The sequence below is a fragment of the Schistocerca americana genome, chromosome 3, assembly GCF_021461395.2.
Source record: "Schistocerca americana isolate TAMUIC-IGC-003095 chromosome 3, iqSchAmer2.1, whole genome shotgun sequence".
NCBI lineage: Eukaryota > Metazoa > Arthropoda > Insecta > Orthoptera > Acrididae > Schistocerca > Schistocerca americana.
In genome coordinates this window covers 108,401,449-108,426,435 of record NC_060121.1, presented here as the reverse complement: position 1 = coordinate 108,426,435, position 24,987 = coordinate 108,401,449, and the positions used below count along the sequence as shown (strand labels likewise).

The 24,987-nt window shown below is 43.8% G+C and overlaps 1 protein-coding gene across 1 annotated transcript in view; it reads left to right on the top strand.

Annotated features, from left to right (window-relative positions):
* The window catches only part of LOC124605765 (arylsulfatase B-like), a 76,837-nt gene that overhangs the window by 38,896 nt on the left and 12,954 nt on the right, over positions 1-24,987 (top strand). The window contains exons 4-6 of the mRNA XM_047137649.1: positions 4,480-4,741; positions 15,343-15,500; positions 21,164-21,299. Coding sequence (XP_046993605.1) covers positions 4,480-4,741; positions 15,343-15,500; positions 21,164-21,299 — 556 coding nt within the window. The remainder of the gene's footprint in view (positions 1-4,479; positions 4,742-15,342; positions 15,501-21,163; positions 21,300-24,987) is intronic.

Sequence of the window (24,987 nt, the reverse complement as noted above, 5' to 3'; positions counted from 1 at the left end):
TTATTTAAAGACGGCTGAAGGCAGTTGATTTAAGACTCAAGGTAAAATTAAATAAAAAACAAATAAAAAACACGTGGCAGAAGGCCTTATCTTCAATTAGGCTGAAGGCCCCAAACAGTCTGATGCTCGAAAGACAAAGATCCTTAATTTAAAAACGGCTGAAGGCCCCATGACTTAAAACTCAAGGTAAAATAAGTTTAAACAATAAAGCCTTATCTTAAATTAGGCTGAAGGCCCCAAACAATCTAACACTTGACAAGCAATGAACTTTAATTTTAAAACGGCTGAATGCCCAAGACTTAAAACACAACTAAAAACAGTTCAACTTTGATTCAAAACCATCGGCTATGAGCCATACAAATACACACAACAGAAAATAAGAAAAGGCAATGCAGCTAACGGCGCTCAGAAGTTTTGGGGATCGGCCAGCACTTGAATTACTAACGTTCACTTAGGTGAGACAGGCAGTCGGCCCAACAATTCTCGATCCGACGACAACCCCACTAACAGACAGTCAATGGACCCACCGACAAGGTAACTCGGGCACCACTCGACCAGCACATAACCGGGAGTTCAATGGAAACGTAAAAGGCATAGACGCCCACAACCAAGCATACACTAAGCTGTAGAACTAGAACCGTGCTGGACAGCGACAACACGATGAGGAAATGGCACTGCCTAAATTTACGTCAACGGCGAGGGCAGTTAATCGGAACGTTAACGGCCACAAGGCAGAAAATTCAGGTGGTGCACTTCAATTGCAAATAACTAAATACAGTTAGACTCCACCAGACGGTGGCTTAAACTTCGCCACCTCGAGCAGACACGTTGTTGCTCGTGGGAATGTCCAACAGCCAGCAATGAGAACCAAACGGCACAATGTGAACAGTCTTGACTTGTTGGTAAATTAAATACAAACTCAGCTTTCGTGTCCAGGTTCGGTGAGCCACGAACCTCATAGCAATGGGAACAGCCCCACACACTCCGACACTGCGTAGAGACCGCCAGCAGGCCCGGCCAAACCGCGTCCGGCGGAGATTTCCTCGCTGCTCCACGCCAACCGACCGACCGCCACACATTGGCACGGAGACAGAACTAAAATAACTTAGCAGTCGACATCACAAGCTACACACAGTTTCACGAACACTTGCACGAAGGACTAGACAATACTAACGGCAGTGACTGTGGAATAACAAGGACGAATCACGAGTCGGCACACGCAGGCAACCCATAAGCGATCGCCGGCCAACATACACGCCGTCCGACAACACTACCGACCGACGACCAACCAAGGTGGTCCGCACTCAAGTGGTGTGTATCGGCAACCGTCGAGCGAGACATGGCTGTCCGGACCTCACTGCAGCCGCGCTCTGACTGAACTTCTGCTGCGTCCTAAGTCAAACACTGGCATTTCCAAACTGCACTGACAGTGCCTCCCAACTCACTAACCGATCCGAACTAACTGCTAACACACGACAACCGGGAAATAATAGCAAAGATAATACGTCAGGGCTTATACCGATAAGCGCCGCAGCTGCCGCTCATGGGGAGGCAAAGCAGCAGCTCAGTGACAACAGAAATTGAAACTAACACAACGAGGTGGCAGTATGGTACAGTATGGTAAAAAAAAAAGAATGTAAAATAATAGATGGCGCGAACACTAGCCACGCACGGCTCAATCAATAATTGCCTTTTCTCAATTAATAGCATTAGTGAGATGGATGTTGACAAGGCTTCTCACAGAGTCCACACAATACACACATATGTTACGCTTTGCCTCGTGAATCGCTGATGATAAAAGTGAGAAATATACGAAATAAATTCTACAAATCTTAAGAAAATGCCTTCTCCAAGATGTAGATAGCACCTGAAGTAGTGCAGAAATTCCTTCATTAATCACTTCGAAACCTATAAATAATTAATAGGCCGTACGACAAAGTAGTAAGTACAGCAGGGCTAGTATAGTGCTCTACACAGTATTATTATTACTATTACCATTACTATTAGTGGCTGTGGTCAGACGCGAAGCATTAACAGCCAGAAAGCTTCCAATTTCTGACAGTTCAGAAGTAAGGACTGCAGCTATGAAATGTAGTAATTATAGTGCACACATTATAACTTGTTTTTTATTTTAAATACGGTTGCAGTTTGCAAGGTCAAGCAAGGGCCGCACTGGAGAGGAGTAGTGCGGGGGAGCATGCTTTTTAGCAAGCGTCTACACTGACTGAGTGTAGCTTTTTTGTTCGAGAAGCATTTGTGAGTAGCACTTGCGATGCATCTTGAATTCCTTTGTAATTCATTGTAACACACACACACACACACACACACACACCGTGCGTGAGCGCATACACGCTCATTCATACACACTGCACACACAAATTAAATATGATTCCTATTTCATCAGCAAAAAAAATAAAAGTGTTCGATGAGGAGTCTTTCATTCCTTGGTGATAAGGATAATGACGGCGAGGGCGGGGGTGGAGGGTGGGGGAGGGGCAACGAAAGGCAGGGGGCAAAGGGAGAGTGGGGCAATAGCTAATATCTAATTGCACTCAGGCGTAATCGTGTAAGAAAGGTTGGGAACCACTGTCATACCTACATATTTATGTAGCAGTGTTATCATGTACAACGATGTACACTACTGGCTATTAAAATTGCTACACCACGAAGATGACGTGCTACAGACGCGAAATTTAACCGACATGAAAAAGATACTGTGATATGCAAATGATTAGCTTTTCAGAGCATTCACACAAGGTTGGCGCCGGAGGCGACACCTACAACGTGCTGACATCAGGAAAGTTTCAAACCGATTTCTCAAACATAAACAGCAGTTGACCGGCGTTGTCTGGTGAAACGTTGTTTTTGTGATGCCTCCTTAAGGAGGAGAAATGCGTACCATGACGTTTCCGACTTTGATAAAGGTCGGATTGTAGGCTATCGCGATTTCGGTTTATCGTATTGCGACATTGCTGCTCGCGTTGGTCGAGATCCAATGACTGTTAGCAGAATATGGAATCGGTGGGATCAGGAGGGCAATACGGAATGCTGGATCCTAACGGCCTCGTATCACTAGCAGTCGAGATGACAGGCATCTTATCCGCATGGCTGTAACGGATCGTGCAGCCACGCCTCAATCCCTGAGTCAACAGATGGGAATGTTTGCAAGACAACAACCATCTGCACGAACAGTTTGACTACGTTTGCAGCAGCATGGACTTTCAGTTTGGAGACCATGGCTGCGATTATCCTTGACGCTGCATCACAGACAGGAGGGCCTGAAATGGTGTACTCAATGACGAACCTGGGTGCACGAAGGGTAAAACGTCATTTTTTCGGGTGAATGGGCTCTGAGCACTATGGGACTTAACATCTATGGTCATCAGTCCCCTAGAACTTAGAACTACTTAAACCTAACTAACCTAAGGACATCACACAACACCCAGTCATCACGAGGCAGAGAAAATCCCTGACTTTTCGGGTGAATCCAGGTTCTATTTACAGCATCATGATGGTCTCGTCCATGTATGGCGACATCGCGGTGAACGCCATACTGGCGTATCATCCGGCTCGTTGATATGAGGTGCCATTGGTTACACGTCTCTGTCACCTCTTGTTTGCATTGACGGCAATTTGAACAGTGGACGTTACATTTCAGATGTGTTACGACCCGTGGATCTACCCTTCATTCGATCCCTGCGAAACCCGACGTTTCAGCAGGATAATGCACGACCGCATGTTGCAGGTCCTGAACGGGACTTTCTGGATAGAGAAAATGTTCGCTGCTGCCCTAGCCAGCACATTCTACAGATCTCTCACCTATTGAAAACGTCTGGTCAATGGTGGCCGAGCAACTGGCTCGTCACAATACGCCAGTCACTATTCTTGATGAACTGTGGTATCGTGTTGAAGCTGCATGGGCAACTGTACCTGTACACGCCATCCAAACTCTGTTTGACTCAATGTGCAGGCGTATCAAGGCCGTTATTAGGGCCAGAGGTGGTTGTTCTGGGTACTGATTTCTCAGTATCTATGCACCCAAATTACGTGAAAATGTAATCGCATGTCAGTTCTAGTATAATATATTTGTCCAATGGATACCCGCATATCACGAGCAACTGGTTCGTCACAATACGCCGGTCACTAGTCTTGATGAACTGTGGTATCGTGTTGAAGCTGCATGGACAGCTGTACCTGTACACGCCATCCAAACTCTGTTTGACTCAATGCGCAGGCGTATCAAGGCCGTTATTAGGGCCAGAGGTGGTTGTTCTGGGTACTGATTTCTCAGTATCTATGCACCCAAATTACGTGAAATTGTAATCGCATGTCAGTTCTAGTATAATATATTTGTCCAATGAATACCCGCATATCATCTGCATTTCTCCTAGGTGTAGCAACTGTATTGGCCATTAGTGTATATTAAAGAGACGTATCGTGCACTGCTGTCGGTAATTCTCTGCCTGCTGCCTCTCACAGTACAACGGGACGCCGTACAGCGGGTTCGGCCTGCGGCGCAACCTGGGCGTGGCCTGGGACAAGGTGGGCCAGTACGCGACGGACGTGTTCACGGAGGAGGCGGTGAGCGTCATCGAGGAGCACGATGACCGCGACCCGCTCTTCCTCTACTTGGCGCACGTGGCGCCGCACGCCGGCAACCGCGGGAAGCTGCTCGAGGCGCCGCAGGACGTCATCAACCGCTTCCCCTACATCCCGGACCCCGACCGCCGCACATACGCAGGTGCGTCGCACGTCGAACTTAACTCTACAGTACACTCTTCCCCGACGATACTCAGCCGTCCTTTATATCCACATCTCCTAAGTATAAAAGAAGCATCCTTTGTGAGATGATAGTGTTCATAATTTAATTGCTGTTTAAAACTTCTGTTGAAATATACCGACCGACAAGACGAGATCGACATATAAAATTACTTACTTAGGGTTTCTTATTATATTCATCTGTCTGTTACACAAAAGGTGTCGTTACGGTTTGGGCTTTTCATCAACTCATCGTCGAGTGATTTATTTAATAATAAAGAAAAAGTGCGACAATAACGTTTCAGGATATTAAATAACAAAATAAAATTAATTATTGTACACAACTACTCACAGCAGAATAGAGTGCGTAGTAACTATGCAAAGTACTGCTGGTCAGTAAAAACATTCACAGTCTAAACTTTTCTGCACATTGGGTGTTGATACTGAAAGCCACAACAACTAGGCTATTGTTCAACGTCACTGATTTTAAAATCGCTAATATATGAAAAATGGATCTAGCATCATTTGCTTTGGCGTGGGACTGTAGCTGATATCAGATGCCCTTGACACAGTCACGTCGATTAAATATTTGAGCGTAACACTGCAGAGCCATATGAAGTGGGACATGCATGTAATGGCAGTTGTGGGGAATGCGGATAGTCTTCGGTTCATTGGTAGAATTTAGGGAAAATGTGGTTCATTTGTAAAGGAGACCGCTTCTAAAACACTAATACGACCTATTCTTGAGTACTGCTCGAGCGTTTGGGATCCCTATCTGGTCGGATTGAGGCAGGACATAGAAGCAATTCAGAGGCGGGCTGCTAGATTGGTTACTCGTAGGTTTGATCATCACGCGAGTGTTACGGAAATGCTTCAGGAACTCGGGTGGGAGTTTCTGGAGGAAAGGAGGCGTTCTTTTCGTGAATCGCTACTGAGGAAATTTAGAGAACCGGCATTTGAGGCTGGCTGCAGTACAATTTTACTGCCGCCAACTTATATTTCGCGGAAAGACCACAAAAATAAGATAAGAGAGATTAGGGCTCGTACAGAGGAATATAGGCAGTAATTTTTCCCTCGTTCTGTTTGGGAAGGGAACAGGGAGAGAAGATGCTAGTTGTGGTACGAGTTACCCTCAGCCACGCACCGTGTGGTGGATTGCGGAGTAAGTATGTGAATGTAGATGTAGATGTAGTACATGAAACTTTTACTGGGACAGTTTCATTTTGCCATATGAATGTCACAGCAAGAATATGAAATTTATTTAAAGATACAATTTTTCTCAATGTGAACACTAAAAAAACATTACGCAACTACTGAGTCTTGTGCAACTGAACTTTGATGACTTACTGTATAATGTAACCAGGTGCGTGTAGTTGTGTGTACATGCTACAGCAAGTTTACTATGAACTGGGAGTGGACTATCCGCCTTACGGAATATCTGTGCATAGTTCAGCGAGTTTTGAAAAAAATAAAAATGAAGTCTGAACTATTCTGTTATAATTAGAACGAATACTTTTCTATAAAGTGCAAACTACTGAGTGTGAAGCCGGAGATGGCGAAAATATTTTCAAATGGTTAAATGATGATCTCCAAGAACAACGATATGAGCAGCTACATGACATGGATACATTCAACGAAGTGTGTCCGGTGGGACAAGAGAGCGAAGGTGAGCCTACTGTATTCTGCTCTGTTGTACTCTTCAAGAATGATGTCTGCTTTGTAAAAGCATACTACAACGCTTAACAGGCGAAACGTATGTTATACCAGTTCCAGTTAGGTGGCTACCACTGGCAGAACTACTGAGTGACGAAGTCAAACTTCCTATTATTTACTACGGAGCCAGTTATAATACTTTCGTTTGGAAGACACTCGACCTCAGTACAGTATCGCTCTGAATCAAAGTCCAAATCTGGTTGCTAAATGCTTCCAAGAACTTTTTCTGTCCGGTTGTGAAGCGAAGAACTGATGGACGAGCGGCACTCATCAGAGACTAGTTACTGGCACTCGTCCTACCTAGGAGGCTAGGCGTCGGGCCAAGAAGTAGATCCACTGATTGACTCTCCAGTCGACTTGAACTTGTTGGGCCGTACAGCCCATATTAATACCCGGCAGACGGCGTGATACCGTTTGGCGCTCTATTTCGTCTCATATGACAGGGGATGAAAGCATGGCAACAAATGTCACCCTCTGCAGGCCACGCCCGAACTACGGCTTTTAGAGGCACGTTGCGCATCATCTCACCGCTTAACGCCTGCTGAGCAGGCAACCGAAATTGCACTTCTGTACCGCGAGGAGCCGCAAGGCACTGAAGATTACACAGGGCTGACAGAGGAAATTGCTACGACTCGCATCGAGGCACTGAAATATGTTGCCTGGTCATTATGCAGAGTTGTTGGACGCTACCGATATTTTGACTCCCCCAAAAATGAGAGATGCTGTGAGGAAACATGTGAATGAAGAATAGAAACAGGAAAGACTGAATTGCAGTCCGGAACGCGAACGGAATTCAGTGTGGTAAGAGTAATTTTGTAAATAAATTACCTCGTTCCGGCTAAATAACGTGTAAGTACTACACTGGGCTATAAAATGTGATATATAGGAATTTTTTTTTGACACTTAGCAATGGCGTCTCAGCTCCCTATTAACCCGAATAATCTTGAGCTTGCTGTATTTTATTTTATAATTTAGTTTGCTAGTAAGTTACAACCTTGTTCGTGCCGTTTATTCTGTAGTACTGAGACCGCCGTTTTCATTATACCAAAAACTTTTACTATTTTTTTTCTGAGCCATCTGTTTTTCTGGTGTGGTAGCATGGACTGATCTGGCGGTAAACTAGTAACCTTAATCTGGGTTTCTGGTCCAAAATAGGCAGAAATGGGACTTCAAAACATTTAACTTCTAATGTCAATTTACTTTTTATTACATCCATTGATGATGCATTCGTGCCCTATAAGTGTACTGGCCACATTGTGATTAATTAAAGTAGGAGGAATTTCTGCTCTAAAAAAAAGTAAAACAATGTCTTTGCTCTGATGCAACTGAAACAAGCAGTATAGTATGGCTTTATGGAGACGAACGCAAGGTTTAGCAATACCCTGTACATAAACATTTTAATCCATTTCCTGATGCATCTGAGAATGACCTGCATGGCCTGAAGTAAAAGACTGAATTTAAGCCTTTAGATTTGCTACACTTACTTTTTTACATGGAGGAGGATTAACTCAGTAACAAATAATGTTCTGGAGTACTGCTGTCCCTTACGAATACAGACTTGGCGGTAACTTAGCAGACGAAGTGATCAGCATGGGGGGGTGGTGGGTGGGGGGTGGGTGGGAGGGGGGGGGGAGTAGGGGGCCTCTATGGGATCAAGAGGGATTTTATAAACCTGTGCACGATCTATCATGCTACATCAGAGACAAGCATTTCTGAGAACAAAGAACAAGAGAGAAAGTTGTTATTATTCATTCACAGAAATTTTCGGGGCTGATAAACTTAACATTTCGTTAATAGATCTACACAGAACAAGAGCAGGGCGAGAGGAAAACTGTATGTTAATTACAGTCATTGAAACAAGATAACGAACACACTGTTCAACCTAAAACAGGGCGGTGTAAGTAATGTAGCTTACGACACACCTGACAAATATGTCAGCATATCCAAAAGAGTTTGGTACAAAGAATTGGGAATACTAACCAGCGCTGGTCACGAACTATCTGACGGTACGCCAGCAAGCAGTTGCTTTGCGTCACACCGTAATTGCCTCCTGGTACAACTGAACAGCGTGTGCACATCGGCCAACAGCATTTCTGCACATCCTCCCGTCTTAAACTGCCTAGTTCGCTCCACTACTCCTGCGAGAAGACTCACTTTTTTGGCGTATCTTCCGGTCAATCAAAGCTCTGACCTCATGGAGCAACATGACGGAGCCATCGACTCGTGTCAAAAGCGCGGAATATGGGTTCCTTATTCATTCGTTTTAACGGACAGGCTCTCTTGAAATATCTCAAAACTCCTACCGCAAGCTTCACGCAAGCAATGGAAACACACGGCCACAAATATGGAGGGAGTGATCATTCCATATGTGTGCCCCAAGTCACGTACCCCAAGTCAGAGAGATCTGGTGTCCTCTGCCACCATCTCTCTCTTTGCTCTCCGATCTCTACTCCCCCCATCCCCTCCCAACCTACTGTGTTGTGGATTTAGTTCTCTAAACTTGGTGAGAGCAGAGAATTCGCATTAGCCTACAGCAAAACTAAAAATGGATTTCATTCAATACAGGGACTGTCCATGAAATAGAATCTGCTGACAATCAAGAGGAAAGCCAAGATTAAAATAAAACACACCCCTCAGATCACTTTTTATAGACGTTGGTACGAGTAGAAAATGATAAAAATAGGATATGAAAATGATAAAATACCGTTGAACCGTCAATTAGGGCGGTTCACAAACAAAAACTCAAGTACACATGTTATTCCAAAACGTTATCGTGGAAGTAGGGGCCAGGAGGTGCTGGTGAAACAACACACACCGCTAAAGATACCTTTTTATTTTAAAACTTTCTCAATAATAAATTTTTCAGTCCGGCATTTCTTTAAAAAAATTTCAAAACAATTTCAAATAGCTTGACAATTTTCATCATGAAAAGCAGATTACCAGGTATGACATTAACAACTTGCCAGCAATGAGATTTTAACTTGACATATGTAAGTAAGACAATAAAATAGTTCTATGTAAAGGATATTACAAGGTCTGACGTTAACAGTAAGAAGATTGTAAACTTGTTATACTTGTTATATCAATATCAAACTTGTTTATCGATAAGGGAACAATTCCAAAAAAACTTTAACTAGCTAGCTTGCACAAAGCAAAATAGTTGTCTCTCGCCAGATACATAGCTTATATTTGTTACAAGATAAATGTGAATAAACCAGCAAACAAACCTTCACACTAAAGGCAGTTCCCCCAAATAAATTTACCTTAGCTCGATGAGGGAGTGACACGTGTAAAGGGGCCCAGATCACAATAGGCGGAATAGTTACTGGAGGTCTACAGGGCCACAGCAGATCAGCCCCAAAACTTCCATTACAAGCCGCCACCTCCCCGAGTTACTCAAAACCAGAAGATGTAGCAAGGGCGGTGCCTGCAAAGACTCAGAACCACAGACCCCCGTGACACCGACCCTAAATCACCCCATCGAGGTGTGAGTGAAACGGCCGGACCAAGAAGCAATTACCACATTCCGGCGGACAGGTAAACGAAAACTGTGGTGGGACGACTCCAACAAAACCACTGGTGAAGAAACTCATAAACTTCACTAGAACTTGAAAACCTTCTTATATGTAACTAACTCTGTTACATAAAAACGGTACTCAACTTTTCACACTCCACCACAGCGCCGGGAACACGTTGCACACGTGAGCCAATCGCTGCCAGTGGTTTCAACTGCCGATAAGAAGATATACGGTCCCACGCGCTGATCTCCTGCTCCACGGCTTCGAAGCTTCATAAGCCACGTACATGCGGGTAAGGCAGACTTAGCCCCTGACAGCCAAGAGTTCGTCCAAAGCACGTGGCGAGCAGTTGACGACCCCCCAACAGCAGGGCCCCGCTCGCGCCACCACCTCTCTCGGTCACCGCCCAGTACGTACCCCTCGATCGTCACTCGACCGTACACTTGCTCCACCTCCCGCCAGAGGGCGGTAGCGATCCAAACAGCGCGCCAAATCGAAAGCACCACCGCAAACACTAGACGCGAAGCGAAAGCACTCCGCCTGGTGCGCTTTTCGAAGAGCCGGACGCAACTACGGCTCAACCGTATCCAGTTGATAGGCTACACTCTAATGAAACACGTACGCAAATAAACAGAAATCTTTCAGTTTTACTTAACATGGTGGCCGGACGCCTTACCTGTCGCCACAGGCGTTAGTTAACGCAAAGTAGGGAAGTAGTATGAACCACACGTCAATAAATTGTGTAAACATCGGTTTGTGTGTTGACACATTTTTAAGTGATTCTGTATCTTGTTTCCTGAGGTGTAGGCAAGGGACCAGCCCAGCACTGTTTAAAACCGCATAAACACACACACACACGCACACTCACACGTTCTCAATCACAACTAACCAATCGTTAATATTACTCGTATATTTTAAGCCGACATCCATGTTTTGACTTCCAGTTTCTTTCTGTTTAAATTATTGTGGTGTTTACAAATATGTGCTGCCTAGCGTGGATAGTAATGCATTGTATTGGCTAAAAACAGCCTTCTGAAATTTGATGTCTGGATCTGGAAGTTTTAAAGCATGTTCCACAAGGACGACTTACCCCTTTGTCCAACATGGCAGTGACTCTTCTAGCTGGCTAAACATTCCACTGTAAACTTCGACAAAACTATATACAAACTCTTCGCTGCTTATTGAGTAACTGAAATACATGCGTCGCCACGGCCTCCTCTAAAAGAAGTGAAGCATTCACGGAATCGTTTAAAATTTCTGTAGTAATCTAATATCTTAAAAAAATAATGTACATAGGTGTTATACAGTATCTGATCAAGTATTAAAGTTGGATGATAGAAGCAGACATTGCACAGACTGTCATCTTTGCAATGGTCTGGAGGGGACGAGGACGAAAAGGCAATGTCATACAATAATTTTACATGGCGTATCCAAGTACAACTTGTAAGTTCCTTTATAGAAAATTCCCTTCGAATGTATCAAATCAATGCATCAAACAATTAACCGGCGCAGAAGCCAAAGTCAGTTAATCTTATTTGCATCTAGCCGTGTCCAGCGTGACCTAAATAAACAACATTACAGTCGAAATCCCAGAGCAAAATACTGTAGTATATTGTTGAGAAATCTGAAACGTGAACAGCTTATAAGAAAAATTTTATTATTTTGAGTTTTTTCTCAAAATAGAAGTTCTTTTCTTATTTCTTTTTTTACTTCTAATAGCTGGAATTAGAAGTTCGGTGTCCTAAATAAATTGATCTGTGCTAGGTGTTCAAAAAATGCTTAGTAATCAGTTTTACAGAAGTTACATTATCTCACTGAAGCAATAAAATTAATCCCTCCACAATAACTTGGTAGCCTCCAGATATGTTTATTTTGCTGGCAGCTTTCGTAGAATTGTAGTTGCTTTTCTAATATGAAAGAAGGTTTCGGGTTTGTATAGTAATGGACATACAGCAGGTCGAAATTATGTCACGTCTACGGCCATCAAAAATAATATAGGCCACTGCCAGTCAAAAGTTTTGTATCAGCTATCACTACTATGGATTCACGATTAAGCAGGGCTATCGCCTTTACTTGAGACGGTTCCATTCGAACAGGCCTCATTCCTTCTGCTGTATGCGTAGCAATCCTCGTGTTAGTTTACAGTACTTTCTGAGCCTCTAGCAGTGTGTTCGTATAGCTGCTCAGGTTAATTCCGTATTACCGACTGACGCGGCGGAATCAGGAGACATACTGAAAAACGTGCTGTGATTGCAGCTCTGCATCAGTAAGGCTATTCTAGCAACACAATAGTAAGAAAAATTGTCGTAACTCAACCTATAGTGGCGTATACACTGCAGCGGATAAAGCATACTGGTGCCAATTCACGTGTGTCATAGGGGGAAGATCTCTTCCTGTGTGTACAGTGTAAACGTCAGAGGACTTGCGCCTGAAATTCTCGATGAAGTAAATACTATGCGCGCAGTTACAGTCTCCTTGAACAAGTGTTAAAGAGGTGCACTATGGTCAAAATGACATTATCATGCAAATAAAATAAGGTGAAACGATTGCAGTAGGCACAGAAACATAAAATCTGGAGCATGCAGCAATGGTCCAACGCGTCATTCACGCACTAATCTAAGTCGTAAGTACTTGGAAGCCATTGTCGAATGCTTGCTCGTCGACTTTGTGGACGGCGTACCAAGTGTCAGTGTATGACACCAACGGCGAGGGATGGTGGAGGGTCGGTCTTGGTGTGGATGTTCTGTGGGTGATACAGTCATTGATCTATTGGGAATAAATGAAACAGTAAGGAAGGAAGAATATCACAGGAAACTGACGAACAATGCAGTTCACCTAGCAAGAGACTTACTAATTGAGAGTTTATTCTGCAGCAGGTCCGTAAATCTAAACCTGATTCTAAATTGTGCCGTCGGTATGTCGAAAAGAGAAATGTGGGGAATTGAAGACTATGATTTGGCCAAATTAGTCACCTGACTTAAATCCCAATGAATTCTTATGGAATGAACTTGACATGTCATTTAATGTTGAAGGGCTATTTAATTCATAAACGAATTGGACTGCAATATCTGCAAAAGCACTGCAAAATCTTATCGCCAGAATGCCATGAGGTTCTGAGTGCAAAGGGTGGACGCTTTGAAGAGACTAAAATCGAAAATATATTGTCCTGCACTTAACGAAAGACAGAGAAAATATTTATTTTGTTGGTCTAGATGTGCGATGTGCTTGTACATTGAAATAGAGTACACAGCCATTTACATGTGTGATCGTAAACAGTTGACCGGTAGTGTAGCTGAAAAATGGCAAAGGAATACCTCTGGGCACACGATAAGATAGCAGTTACCCCTACCACTGTTAATTGCCATGTTACGGTATTTCTGTTTTTACAGATTTTTTCGCATTTCATCTTGGACATAAAACCTGTACTTGAAGCTAATTTTAAAAATTCTAATGTGCAAGGGCACAGGCAAGAGCTAGCCGTATAAAGAAGCAATTAAATTTCCGCTGAATTACCGGTAAGCCACCTAACAACAGTGTGGATTGAGCCTCGCATCGCTCCCTACAACAGGTAGATGATAACACTACTGCATGTAATAAATGCAATGTTTTTCTTTTCTTTATAACGGAGCTAGCCGCCTCGACCAGGGGAACCCAAGAGTTTCTCTTTGAATAATTCCCGAACTGTCACTGGTGGTCAAAGACAGTGATGCCTTCTCAGGCACTACCAATTGACAGCTCTCCAGAAACCATGACTTGATTTACCTTAGTATGAATGATGTTGTTGTTGTGGTCTTCAGTCCTGAGACTGGTTTGATGCAGCTCTCCATGCTACTCTACCCTACGCAAGCTTCTTCATCTCCCAGTACCTACTGCAACTTACATTCTTCTGAATCTGCTTAGTGTATTCATCTCTTGGTCTCCCTCTACGATTTTTAACCTCCACACTGTCCTCTAATACAAAATTGGTGATCCCTTGATGCCTTAGAACATGTTCTACAAACCGATCCCTTCTTCTAGTGAAGTTGTGCCACAAACTTCTCTTCTCTCCAATCCTGTACAATACCTCCTCATTAGTTGTGTGATCTACCCATCTAATCTTCAGAATTCTTCTGTAGCACCACATATCGAAAGCTTCTATTCTCTTCTTGTCCAAACTATTTATCGTCCATTTTTCACTTCCATACATGGCTACACTCCATACAAATACTTTCAGAGTATGAATACTATGTCACATTAATCATACAGTGAAAGCCTCTACGGCCGCTATTGACCTTTCACACTACAGAGATAATAGGCCGTGGTTGATGTGTAAAACTCTCTCCTAACGTCTCCTCTCCGGTTGTGGGAGACATCTTCTGATGTAAAGCGGCCAACTGCTTCGAATATATGGGCACTGTGGTGTACACAACAGTCCATCACATGACATCTGCTATGAGATAATCTCTGCTGATGCCAACATTCTCCATTGACAATAACCGATCGACGTTCTTATGGTGCACCGTTGACATCTTTCTCTTTTCTGTTAAAATTATTACATGCGCGCATATAATGTGATGTTTCAGTTCACTAGTAAGACTGCAGATCGCAGTCGGATAGTGTAGAGCATTAATGTTATGGAACCTACCTTCAGGCCCACCAGGGAGATAAATAATGCCTGAGATCGGTAAAAGATATGCGACGTTCTTGGGCTATACCAGACGTACATAAAATTCTTTGTAGTTGTGGAATGGTTTATATTGGTACCACGAAAAGAAGTGTTAGCATCATTTTGGGTGAACACAAGACGAGTTGACGCCTGGGACGTACGGAAAAATCGACGGTAGCGGAACACGTTCTCCAAGAGGATGATCATGAAATAAAATTCAATGACATTAGGGTCATATGGAAAACATCGGTTACCATTCCCGCATAAATAGAGAGTCTGTGGAGATTTATAAAAAACATAATAGTTTTAACAGACAGGAGGAAGGTATTAAATTAGATAAAATTCGAATGTCGACATTGTACTGTAAGAATGCGACGATCGATTACTTTCAATCGAGAATGTTGTCATTACCAGAGATAATCCCGCCGCCGCCGTCATGTGATGGACTGTGGCGCGCTTCACAGTGACAATATTCGGCACTCCCTGGAGTTCTGGTTGCAGTTCGCCGCTTCACCTCTGAAGAAGTCTCCCACAGTCTTGGAGGAAACGTTATGAGAATGTTTTATACATCGACCTCGATGTATTAGTCCAGAAGTTTCAAGTGAAGAACAAGTCACATTAGTCTACCACCATTTCGCCGGTATTGTATGGAAGTTATACATGATCGCAAGTGGCGCAGTTGCATCGAGTGGTCTGATGTGTTTGCAGCGATGATCGCCAAACTGGACGAGTCCGTGGGGCGCGTGATGACAGCGCTGCAGGATCGAGACATGCTGGACAACTCCATCGTCGTCTTCATCTCGGACAACGGCGCGCCCACCATCGGCACCTACCCCAACTGGGGCTCCAACTGGCCACTCCGAGGGGTGAGTACAGCACATCGCAGCACACCCCAGCGAGCAACCCAAGCTATGCCGGTGCATCCTCGTTTATAACACTCCACAGTTTCTATTTTGTGACTCCAAAGGTTAGTCAAACTGTACTTTCTTGTTTCTCTTGTAGATATCTCGATTCGTGAATGAGACTTTCACTCTGCAGCGGAATGTGCGCTGATATGAAACTTCCTGGCAAATTAAAACTGTGTGCCGCACCAAGACTCCTGGTCTCCTGAGTTCGAGTCTCGGTCTGGCACACAGTTTTAATCTTCCAGGAAGTTTCATCTCGATTCTTGTTGTGTCCTGCCTACTCGTAGAATACGAGGTACCTAGAAAACCTGCTTTCTCGAATCGCTAGACAACAATTCAACCAAATCGTATTTTATTTATTACAGTAAGATAAATGATAACACTTATCTCGAGAATTTACGCAAGCAATGGGCGAGCGACAAATTAAGAAAATCTTTTCAGTATATACAACTCCTAATAAAAATGAGACAAATACGATTCCTAAGTCGCTGCTGCAGAGCTCGTAAAACGGCTAGTCTTCAACTAGGCCGCGGCCAGGTGGCGCGGCGCTTATGTCCTCTACATGTAGACGCCGCTGCAGTCTCGGTGTCGTCCCAGAGAGGGGTCCGTCATCGTACTTCGTCTCACAGCCCTCTCCGCTCTAACGTTCTCGACGAGCGTGCCGGCACTTGAGCCTACGCCGGAACAGTTCTAACCGTAGTATCTGGACCAGATGTCAATATGAAATGATAATGAAATCTAGACCCTAATCTGTTGACAGGCGTTGATATACGTCAACGGGGACACTTGAAAATGGGCGCTCCGACCGGAACTCGAACCCGGGATCTCCTGCTTACATGACAGAGGCTCTATCCATCTGAGGCACCGAGGGCACAGAGGACAGTGCGACTGCAGGGCTTCATCTCTTGCACGGTTCTCTTGAGACCCACATTCCCAACTTAATGTCCACACACTACATTCGTAGTGCCCATTCCCATTACTCTCATTACTCGCGGCAGACATTCTTACCGAGTCCCGAAGACTAAAGGCTAACCAGCCACTGACCTTCTTCTTCTATGCTGGATGCACACACATTGCCCGAACTCTTGCGAGACTCGGTAAGATTCTCTGCCGCGAGTAATGAGTGTAATGGGCAGGGCACTACGAGTGCAGTGTGTGGACATTAAGTTGGGATTGTGGATCTCACGGGGAGAGTGGGAGGGATAAATCCTTGCAGTCGCACTGTCCTCTGTGCCCTCGGTGGGTCAGATGAATAGAGCGTCTGCCATGTACGCAGGAGATCCCGGTTTCGAGTCCCGGTCGCGGCACACATTTTCAACTGGCCCCTTTGATGTATATCAACGCCTGTCGACAGCTTAGGGTCTTGATTTTATTATCATTTCATTCTAAGAGAGCTGCAAGGTCACCGATGGTATCTGTTCTTTCGGACCGAAAGTTCAATACATATTGTGACACCTATATTGACATCTACGGACCGAAAGAACAGATACCATCTTCATATAGATGTCAATATAGGTGTCACAATATGTATTGACTTTTCCTAAAATCGTGACTGTATACGAGAGAGCCTCCAAGAGGCGAATAATTTATCTACGGACTATTAGATACTGGTATTATTAATTTCATGTTACGCAACAATCACGGAAATGAACAGGTCCAGGATGTCTGCAGCGTGAAGAGGATGAGATCATATATTTTCCTCAAAGTCGTTCTCTTTCAGCAGAAGTATTCAGCATTTTAACGATAGACATTCTCATTAATTTCAGGCACCATTGTCACATTTCCTGTCGGAATTGTTTGTGAATTATCGTGTTTTATTTTAATGTACTATACAGCTTAAAGCTTTTCGGCATAAGCCACCATCAAATTGGGCGCTAACTTGTGCTGCATGTTTGTAGGTATGTAAAAATCTGACGAGATTGTGTCTATAGACTTTTAGACGAGAGTCTACTGATGATCTAAGCCGAAAAGAATTAAGGTGTATGGTCTAGGAAAATGAAAAGCAATGAAGCCGGGATATTATATTCACTGAATTCCGAAACGTTTCTATGGCGACAGAGCAAATGTTCAGCTTTCCACGTTTGGTCTTTGTCATATCTGTACCAGCTTTTTAATATTCTAATTTATTAAGCATACAAATACGCTGACGAATCGAAACATTATGACCACCTGTTTAATAGCGGGTTGGTCCGCTTGTCAAACAGAGTACAGCAATGATTCTGCTTGGAATTGATCCGAAAGTCCTTGGTAGGTTTCGCGAGTTATGCGAGACCATATGCCACCGCTCGTATCACGCAATTCCCATAAATTAAGGGCCGGTGATTTGCGATTGCGCAGCTGACGAGCTATATGTGTTCCAACGGGTATAGATCGGGGGCATTTGCTGTCCAAGGCATCAGTGTCACTATCATTCCCCTCACACACGATACAGATCTCGTGACACAGACAGTTACCCTGCCGGAAGATGTTATCGCCGTTGGGGGAAGACATCAAGCATGAAGCGATGCAGTTGGTCCTCAGTAATGTTCACGTAGTCCACAGCTGCCACGATGCCTTAGATTACCACCACAGCTCCCACGGAAGCCCAACTCAACGTACCCAATCGCATAATTCTGACATTGCCGGACTGCATCTGTGGTGCAGCGCATGTTTCAAGCAGCAATTCGCCTCGATGACAGACAACGTGTAAGGAAAAAGACCACTTACCTGGTGTAACAAGAATTGCGACCTCTGTCTACCGACCTACGGTGAAAGCTCAGTGATGTTGTGCCCATTGCAATCGTAACCGACGATGTCTTCGGGTCAACACGGGAACAAGTAGGGGTTGTGTGCTGTGGAGCTCCATCTTCAACAACTGCCTTTCAACCGAGTGCTCCGAAACGTATGTGCCTGCGACAGCATTGTATCTTGTCCTCAGATCTGCCACAGATCGCTGCCTATCCTTCGTTACACAGCGTGCATTGCCCTTGTCTCCACACTTTGCGATGAGACATGGACGTCCAATACTCGTAAATTCATCATCCTTCAATCACTATCCGCAGATGCTCACGACAGTTGTACGTCAACTGCCGATCCGCCTTGCCGTTTCGGAGATTCTCGTTCCCAGACTCAGAGCCATAACAATGTGACCCTCGTCAGAGTCGCTTGTATCAGTGGATTTGCGGTCCGTGTCTTCGGCAAGACGACCACCCATTCGTGTCTGTTCCGCTTATATTCTTTCCTCACCGCGCCACGTGATCGCATGTTTTGGCCCATCAGCGTATGTGAGCAATCTGTCTGTTATCACGTGTGTTGTGCAAGTGCATATTTGACAGACGCAGTACATCATTTCTGCAGAAAAATTTAAGTTGTTTATTGAGAGCGAAATTTATTCTTTAAAATAGAAAGCGTATGGGATAAATAAAAATAGAGGGCTAATTGGTTGTGTACGTTTCGAGCTCCATACTTAGAATGGAATTTTAACTTTATTCTGCAGATGCTGGTATAGGCCCTCAAACAAGACCAATTAAAGATAAACACAAAGAAAGTAAATGTCTAAACACTAAGCAAGAGCCAACAAGCAACTAATAGAAAAGCAATAAAATAATCGATCAAATGAAGCAATCCTCTTGGTTAAGAAATATCAGTTCTGAAGATTACAATATCCATAAACTGAAACAAGAGCAGCCCTTGCCAAGGGCGCCTACCAAAACAAAAGAATTTATTAATAAACATCCTCACGAACGTCAAGACAAGGGAGGCTTTCGACGTGGCTTATGAGTGGAACATGTATGGGAGTGTAATCAAGACAACAGGAGAGAAAAAGACTGCCAGGAAGCGAGAGAAATTTGGATGTCATGGAAGAAAACCAACACGATCTGGACACAAAAGCCGGCCGGAGAGGCCGTGCGGTTCTAGGCGCTACAGCCTGGACCCGAGCGACCGCTACGGTCGCAGGTTCGAATCCTGCCTCGGGCATGGATGTGTGTGATGTCCTTAGGTTAGTTACGTAGTTCTAAGTTCTAGGTGACTGATGACCTAAGAAGTTAAGTCGCATAGTGCTCAGGGCCATTTGAACAATTTTTGGACACAAAATGAATTCAATTAAAATGAAAAGGAAATGGATCGCTTGGCGATTAGAGCGTTACATTACTACCGATTGACAGATTTTCCCATATAAAATCAGTGCTATGCTCGACACAAGACAGACTCGGATTTTAAAACGCTTTGTAATTAACGTCTTCTCCAGGACACTTTGTTGAAACATGTGCTGTGCACATAGATGTATTTGTGACATGACGCTTAGATACTTTTGTTACCTGACTGGGTGAGCTGTTCCATTTCTTCATATGTATTATACTATGACTGTTTCCACTAATATTCGAGGTGTTGTGTATATATTTATTTATTTTTCAACATTCACGGTCCGTTAACTACATGTCAAACTTTCCTTAGTTACTTCTTCACATCCCTTAGTACAGGACAGTGATATATATTTTTTGTTTCTATCAACTGCTGTGGTCATTTGAGGAATAAATATGAAATACAGTGTTCATGCACGCCGAAGTAAAAGTTTATTTTGGTAGTGCAGTGGATTCTGGGTTTTATGGATCTTTTTTTCCACTGCTTATTTCAGATACTGTAATACATGATTAACATAGTGAACTTTTGAATGCAACATGCCATTCACATCCAGTAAGTAAAGTAGATCTTGCTGACTATTGTAATGTGATTGATGTGGTGTTCTCAGAACTGCAAATTTCTTCCTCTTCTCTGACTCTTCTTCTTCTTCAGGTTCTGCTCCTTCTATTTCTAGGCCCTGTGCACCATATGACACAATCTGGCTCCAATCATTCTCCTATTTTCCTTGGTGTTCCAGTGTTCATTCGACCCACTGACTTGTAGCTGTAAACCATTTCTTCTTCTAATTTCCATGGATGTAAACGCTCCTTGTTCATCCTTCTGCAGTGTTTTATGTTATCATTGACACAAAAAACTCGAAAATCCCCGTAAACATTATTTCTCGTCTTAGCTAGCAAAGTACATTTTTTGATTCATTCATTAGAAATTTATTTTCAGCTTTGAAGGAAAGGTTGTGTGATGTACCATAAAGCAGGAATCTAAACGATAACCGCTGCGCTGTAGGACCTTATGTTGTCCGTTTCATGAACCGAAACAAATGTATTGATTGCAGTGTACCCTTATATAATTTACAGAAAACAGTGTAATTGTTTTAGAAAGATCCGTCGGATGTAAAAGAGCAACAAACATCAGTTTTTTCTGGATGTAAGTGCTTATTACACATGCGAAGTTAGTAATGCAACTTACATCATAACTGATGCTTATGTTACACCGTAAACAATATTCTTTTCATGATATCAGGAGAATAGCAAAAAGAGAAATATTGCATGTTTTCAAAGTAAACAGCTCTTCGGAAATACCCTAATATCCAACATTCCTCCTCCTTTCTCCCATATGCATAGTTATTTTCCAGCTGCACTCTCGAGAAACTGGTTCTAAGGCTACCCGTTTAACTTCACTGTGTTGCGGGCGGCAGAAGCGGCAGGCTAGAAGAACTACGCACAATCGCCTCTCTTCGCAGTATCGATGTATTGGAGTGAGGACGTTTGTGTACGGTTTTACAGGTGAAAGAGACGCTGTGGGAGGGTTCGGTGAAGGGCGTGGCGTTCATGTGGAGCAACCTGCTGCACCAGACGCCACGTGTCTCTCACCAGCTGATGCACGTGTCCGACTGGCTGCCCACCCTGTACTCCGCCGCTGGTAAGAAACTCTGGACCTCCGAAAAGGGCAAGTCTGCAAAACGCTCGCTGTCGCAAGTTCTCCCGATATACGCAATGAGCATTTCTTAAACTGAATTCTCTGCTCTGCAATCAGCTTCTCGTCAGTTGTCTCATAATTAGTCTCACACTTCTGCCTTGGTGTATGAAATTATTGATAATGTACCTGAAATGTAATGCTATAGCACAAATCAGATTACATTAAGAATTCATTTTTCAAAGACGTTCGAAAGCACTCTAAAAGTAGTTTGTTATCTCAGGGTAAAAATGGTGCATCATTTCATATCACTGTCATGAGGTAATAGATGTGAGTAATAAATAGCTCATAGTGTCTTCGGAGAAATTCAGCAAGCACTTAATGTAAAACCAATTTTATTGTCCATTTGCTATATACAGACGAATTGACTTACCACCCACGTGTGTGAGATATCTGGCGCATTCGGGAGTTTTTAGGTCTCCTGCATTCAAACAACAACAATTAAGCAGCAGTAAGATCTGTTGTTAAACTTGTACCAATTCACCACAAGGATAACTATGTGAACGTAAGTTGCCTCTGTACTGGTAAATGTGGATTAAATATATAACATTGCGCTGAATGGAACCTCGGAACGTCAAACGTCTATCCCTAGACTCGACCTGTGGACTGAATAAATGCATGGTATTCAGGACAAACCAACGACTGTCTGACATACATTACATATATGACTGCTGTAGCTATTTCCAGTACACCTTATTTATTCTTCTTTTGCTTAAGAATTCTAAATTGGACACAGGTGCGTTAAAAAGTTCAGGCTTGGACCAAATTCGAACCAGCGACCTCCGTCATTCCAATTTGGTTGCATTTGCAACAGCACATCGGCCAGACAGACTTTTCCCCTTTATTTTTATCTGTATTTTAAAGACGTTGGATACGCGTCTACAATGGCAACTACCTACTTGTATTTAGCAACTTTATACTAGAATTAACAATTATCTATTCAAACTGAAGCAACTTTCTTAAGAACTAATTCAAAAATTTTTATTCAGGGACACGCACCAGTACGCATAGACGAACATAAAATCAAGACAGAATCGCCCTATTCTGGGTAAAATTCGAACCCACGGTCCCTGAAATTACCCCTCTGTCTTGGTATACTCGGCCTCCACAAGCTGGAATCACGTACGTTTACCAACAGACTTAAAGTGACAAGTCTTTCACCACTACCACTCCGTTTGACGACAATATGTTTTCTTTTTCCCCAGGCATCAGCATGAGAGCGGTCAGCACAAGTAAGATCGCGGCCAATCAGTTGCAATGGCTCACTGAGAGTGTTCAGTTCGACACAGAGTCGTTGCAACCGCCCCTCCCTTCCTACCATCCATCTCTCTCTCTCTCTCTCTTTCTCTGAGTGTGTGTGTGTGTGTGTGTGTGTGTGTGTGGGTGGGTGGGTGGGTGTGTTTGTGTGTCACTGCGTAAGTGTGTATGAGATAGAGGAAGGGACAGACAGAGAGAAACACAGAGAGTAAGAGGGAGAGAGAGGGAAGGGTGGGAGGGAGATATAGATGGCAGTAAGGGAGGGGCGCAGGGGAGAGTGAGGTGGCTAGAAGACAAAGGTAACTGACCATATAGAAAAGTATGTCCTACTTCCTTTTATCATCGAGGAGAGAGAAAAGGGATAAGGCAAGGATGTTTCCGGTTCGAAGGATGAGTAATGAAATGAGGGATTTAAAAGGAAATTGTCTGATAATTTTTGGGAGAAATAATAGAGGAAGAAAGTAACAAAGGGGTGAGGTAGATGGAGATGTTAAAAGAGCAGCTATTATTTCAACGAAACTGCTTGATTTGTTTATTAGTTTCGGGAGAATGGAGTAAAAGGCAAGTGAGACCCGAGTGAAAGAGAGGAAAAGAGGTGGGATGGGAAATTAAAGGTGAATAAATATTGGAAGGAATGTTTTGCATATTTCTGGAAGGATCCAGCCTTTGATAGTGGGAAGATAGAGATGAATTTGAAACAACGAAACATGATTCTCCCTTTTTACGCATGTAGGCAGAGAGCAATTAAAGATAACGTAATATATCTTTTAAAAGAAATTTATTTCAATGAAAAGAGTAAGGTAAAGGGATACTAACTCAGATTTTCTTATCTCTGGTTCGATATTTTTTCGTCAAACTGTGATCTTCCATTGACCCTCTCTGACAGAAGATTGAACAGAAGAACAAGTGAACAAAATAAAACCCTTCAAGGGCTCTATTTTGTTCACAACCCTCCATTATTTCTGACTTCGGTCATGCGTCTTGGCATGGATTTTATGAGGCGTTGGGCATTGCCAAAAGAGGCAACCTCTTCTCAGGCTTCTAGAATGCAGCCCGAAAGAACGTCAGCTGTAATCGATTGGTTTCGTAGCCAGTTCTCTGGCAGTCTTCGTGCTACTTCCGTCCACAAATTTTCCATTGGGTTCATATCAGCAGCCCGTGAAAGCAGTTCATGACGTTCTGCTGAGCGAATGCGGACTTATGCACAGCTGAATGGTCTTCCTACTGCGCGAATTCTCCCACACCTTACAGCATCCGCATTGAAGGTAGCAACACGTTCTTCACTATGTGAGCGCACCGCCTGCTATTAAGGGTTCCCTGAGTTCTACGAAGCATTCCTGATCCTCTCGCAGGAACCCAACCCCAGCAGGTTCAAATGGTTCAAATGGCTCTGAGCACTATGGGACTTAACAGCTGTGGTCATCAGTCCCCTAGAACTTAGAACTACTTAAACCTAACTAACCTAAGGACATCACGCACATCCATGCCAGAGGCAGGATTCGAACCTGCGACCGTAGCAGTCACACGGTTCCGGACTGCGCGCCTAGAACCGCGAGACCACCGAGGCCGGCCCCCAGCAGGAAATCGATAACGGTTGTCACTACACATTTTTATTCTTCACAATATCTTGTCCCTCCCGGCCCGTAAACTACTCTTGTGCCGTCGTTGCTCGTGGAAAACATCTCCTCATCTGTGAAAATCACGTTTTCGCACGCCGCATTCAGATGGACCATTGGCAATACCAGTCGGTACAACAAAATTTTGTCGCCGAGTTCCTGTTTTACAGCCGATCTCCGTGCGTTCAGTCCAGCTTCCCTCGGCCTTCGGGGTGCTGAGTCACAGCAGCCTGGGAAATTGGTCTCTCGTCGCAAATGCTTCACGTTTAGGAAAGGAAACAGTCGGCTATTATGCTCAGGCTCTGAGTCCTCCTGCTGTGTGCTCAGTCTCTTACTGCTTGAACAGGAATTCAGCAGGTAGTGCCCCTTTGAACGTAGTTCTTCCACAGCCTCTAAGGTTGTGAATGGCACGCCATACTCCTGCCAGCATCTTCAGTCGAAAGCTTGCCTTCTTCATTCATAGCGACGACTCTGTCTCGAACTGAACGCACCCCAGTGAGCCACTACACCTGACTGCCCGCGATGTTATTTGTGCTTGCCGCTCTTATGCTGATGCCTGCGGAGGAAGGTAACATGTTGTCGTCAAACGGTGGGGCAGTGTTGACAGACTTCCGTGAAAGTGCTATGTGGCTCTTTATTGTGAGACAGATGTGAATCTCAACTAGCAAGCTGCGAAATGACTTGGGGACTCCCGATTTTCCTCGCTTTTTCAATGAAAGGGAATGACCAATTCCTGGTGTAAGCGAGAACTTACCTGTACC